The sequence below is a fragment of the Vidua macroura genome, chromosome 3, assembly GCF_024509145.1.
Source record: "Vidua macroura isolate BioBank_ID:100142 chromosome 3, ASM2450914v1, whole genome shotgun sequence".
NCBI lineage: Eukaryota > Metazoa > Chordata > Aves > Passeriformes > Viduidae > Vidua > Vidua macroura.
Genome location: NC_071573.1, coordinates 50,478,801 through 50,480,897, shown reverse-complemented (window position 1 = coordinate 50,480,897; position 2,097 = coordinate 50,478,801). Strand labels below are relative to the sequence as shown.

The 2,097-nt window shown below is 51.1% G+C and overlaps 1 protein-coding gene across 1 annotated transcript; it reads right to left on the bottom strand.

Annotated features, from left to right (window-relative positions):
• Window positions 1–209: 209 nt before the first annotated feature.
• SF3B5 (splicing factor 3b subunit 5) lies at window positions 210–755 on the bottom strand. Its single transcript, XM_053973468.1, has one exon. The coding sequence runs from the start codon at window positions 625–627 to the stop codon at window positions 367–369; it is 261 nt and encodes an 86-aa protein (XP_053829443.1). The 5' UTR covers window positions 628–755; the 3' UTR covers window positions 210–366.
• Between the last annotated feature and the right edge of the window lie 1,342 nt (window positions 756–2,097).

The window sequence follows — 2,097 nt, the reverse complement described above, 5'->3', positions numbered from 1 at the left end:
GAAATCAAACCCTTTGAGCACCAACAAAGCTCCCCTCTCTCCCCCTTCTTGAGTTTTGTAAGCAAGCATCAATCCGCCCGGTCGGGAAAATGCTGTCTAGGAGTATCCGAGACTTTCACCTCGGATGGTTGCACTGAAACGCTCAATACCGAGTACCAGCAATCCTGCGGGAACAAAAAGCTCGTACTAGGAAACTACCAAACCAAACATTAGGAATGCCCAGGAAGCTTTATTATATTCCACTTGAAAAAAGGCGAACGACTGCACAGTCAGAGTCCGGAAGCAGGCATTTTGAGACGCTTCTCGCGGTCAATCCTTCGCGGGAACCACAACGGGAGAGAGGGCCGGGACCAGGAGGACGGAGGGTCAGGACTCGTCGGGCTTGTCGGCGGGCGGCCCGCAGGGCTGCAGCATCTTCTCCATCAGGTTGAAGCGGACGCGCGCCTTGCTCTCGTTCTCGGCGATGGCGAAGTAGTTGAGCAGGTCGAAGTGGCCCATGTAGGAGCAGTACGAGTCGCGGTGCTGGTTCACCAGCCACTCCCACTTGGTGGTGTCGGCGTGCCCCGTGCCGATGTACTTGGACTGCAGGTGCTCCAGCTGGCTGTGGATGGTGTAGCGGTCCGTCATGGCGAGGCGGGCGGGCGGGCGGAACTCGGGACGGCGGGCGGGCGCGGGCCTGGGCGGCGAGCAGGGGCCTGGGCGGCGCGGACGGTTGGCGGCGCCGGGACCTTTTCCGGCGGGCGCAGCAGCGCTTCCCGCCGCTTTTCCTGCCGCAGTGCCCGACGGGAGCTGCAGTCTCCTGTCCGCCCCGCCCGGGGGAGCCGGCCTCGGCATAAGTAAATATTGATATCGTAATAAAATAGTTTGCTCTCTGTCCGATCATGTCAGTTGGCTAACCCGTAGTAAGGCAAATGGTGGTTACAAGGCCGGGCCGCCATCTGTAGCACAGGGTTATTTCAAAGCACGTACGTGAGGGTTTAGGACCGGCTCCAGACTGATTTCGTACTCCGAGCACGGGTACGGGGCTGCGCCTCACATTGAGGCAGATGCTCAGCTGAGCCTCGATGTAAAGCCTCGAGCCTCCCCCCAGTTTGTAAAGAAAAGATACGGCTTTGATAGTGATCAATTCACCTGGAATCCAAGGGACGTGCACTGACAAATCTGGCTATGAAATACCCACGTAGTGGATCATAGGGAACAACATCAAAAAGTCTCTCCTGTCAGCAGGTGTCAGAAAACAGGAAAGCGGAGTCCCGGGGCTCACGCTTCGGGACACAGCTTAATCCCAGCTCCTGACACTGCCTCTGTATAAACCGCAACTCAGGGTTGCTTCCCAAATGGGAAGCCTGGCTCCAGAGGAAGAAAAAGCTACCACAAAAACTTCCAGGAGGTGCCAAGAGCAGCCCAACACCCCTTTTCGTTAGCCCTTAGCTTGGTGAGAGGGCAATGCACCACTTGCTATGGTCAGCCTCACCCAAGTCCACGTAGAGAATGGCTGAGGAGGGCACAGTATTTGCAGGTCCTCCCAAAATAAGAAGCTTGGTGAGGTTATTTCTGCTACATACAGCTGAGGAAAGTCCTGTATGTCCCATCCCAGTTCCTTTGTAAGTTGAAGAGCTCTGAATTTATCTTCCCCAGATGGGCTGAGCAGGGTCGGGGATTTAAGTCAAAATTAAATACTAATGTTGAAAAATATTTTTTACAGTGCAGCTAGTATTTTATCTGAATGTTAAACTCACAAGCAGATATAAAACCCACAGAAAATATAACCTGTGTTGCCTATCTTCTTTCGGTCAAAGTCAAGCTTGAAATAAATTTTATCATCCACCAAAATAGGTTTTTTTCCAGCTCTGTTCAAGAGCTTACATAATGTTAAATTTAAAATGTGTGTAATGATTCATGCTTTCATATGCTAGCAGTGGTTTTAATTATTTGTTTTAAAATAGGAAAGACACATTGCCAGAAATTTTTCAATAGGACTGAGCTATTTCTTCCTGTCCTTATAAATTGCCCTGTAGTCAAAAAGAAATCCACAGAAATGTTGTGTGAAAACCCAGATGATTCTATGTCCCTTGTTTAAAAGTGAGTGTCTTGTAA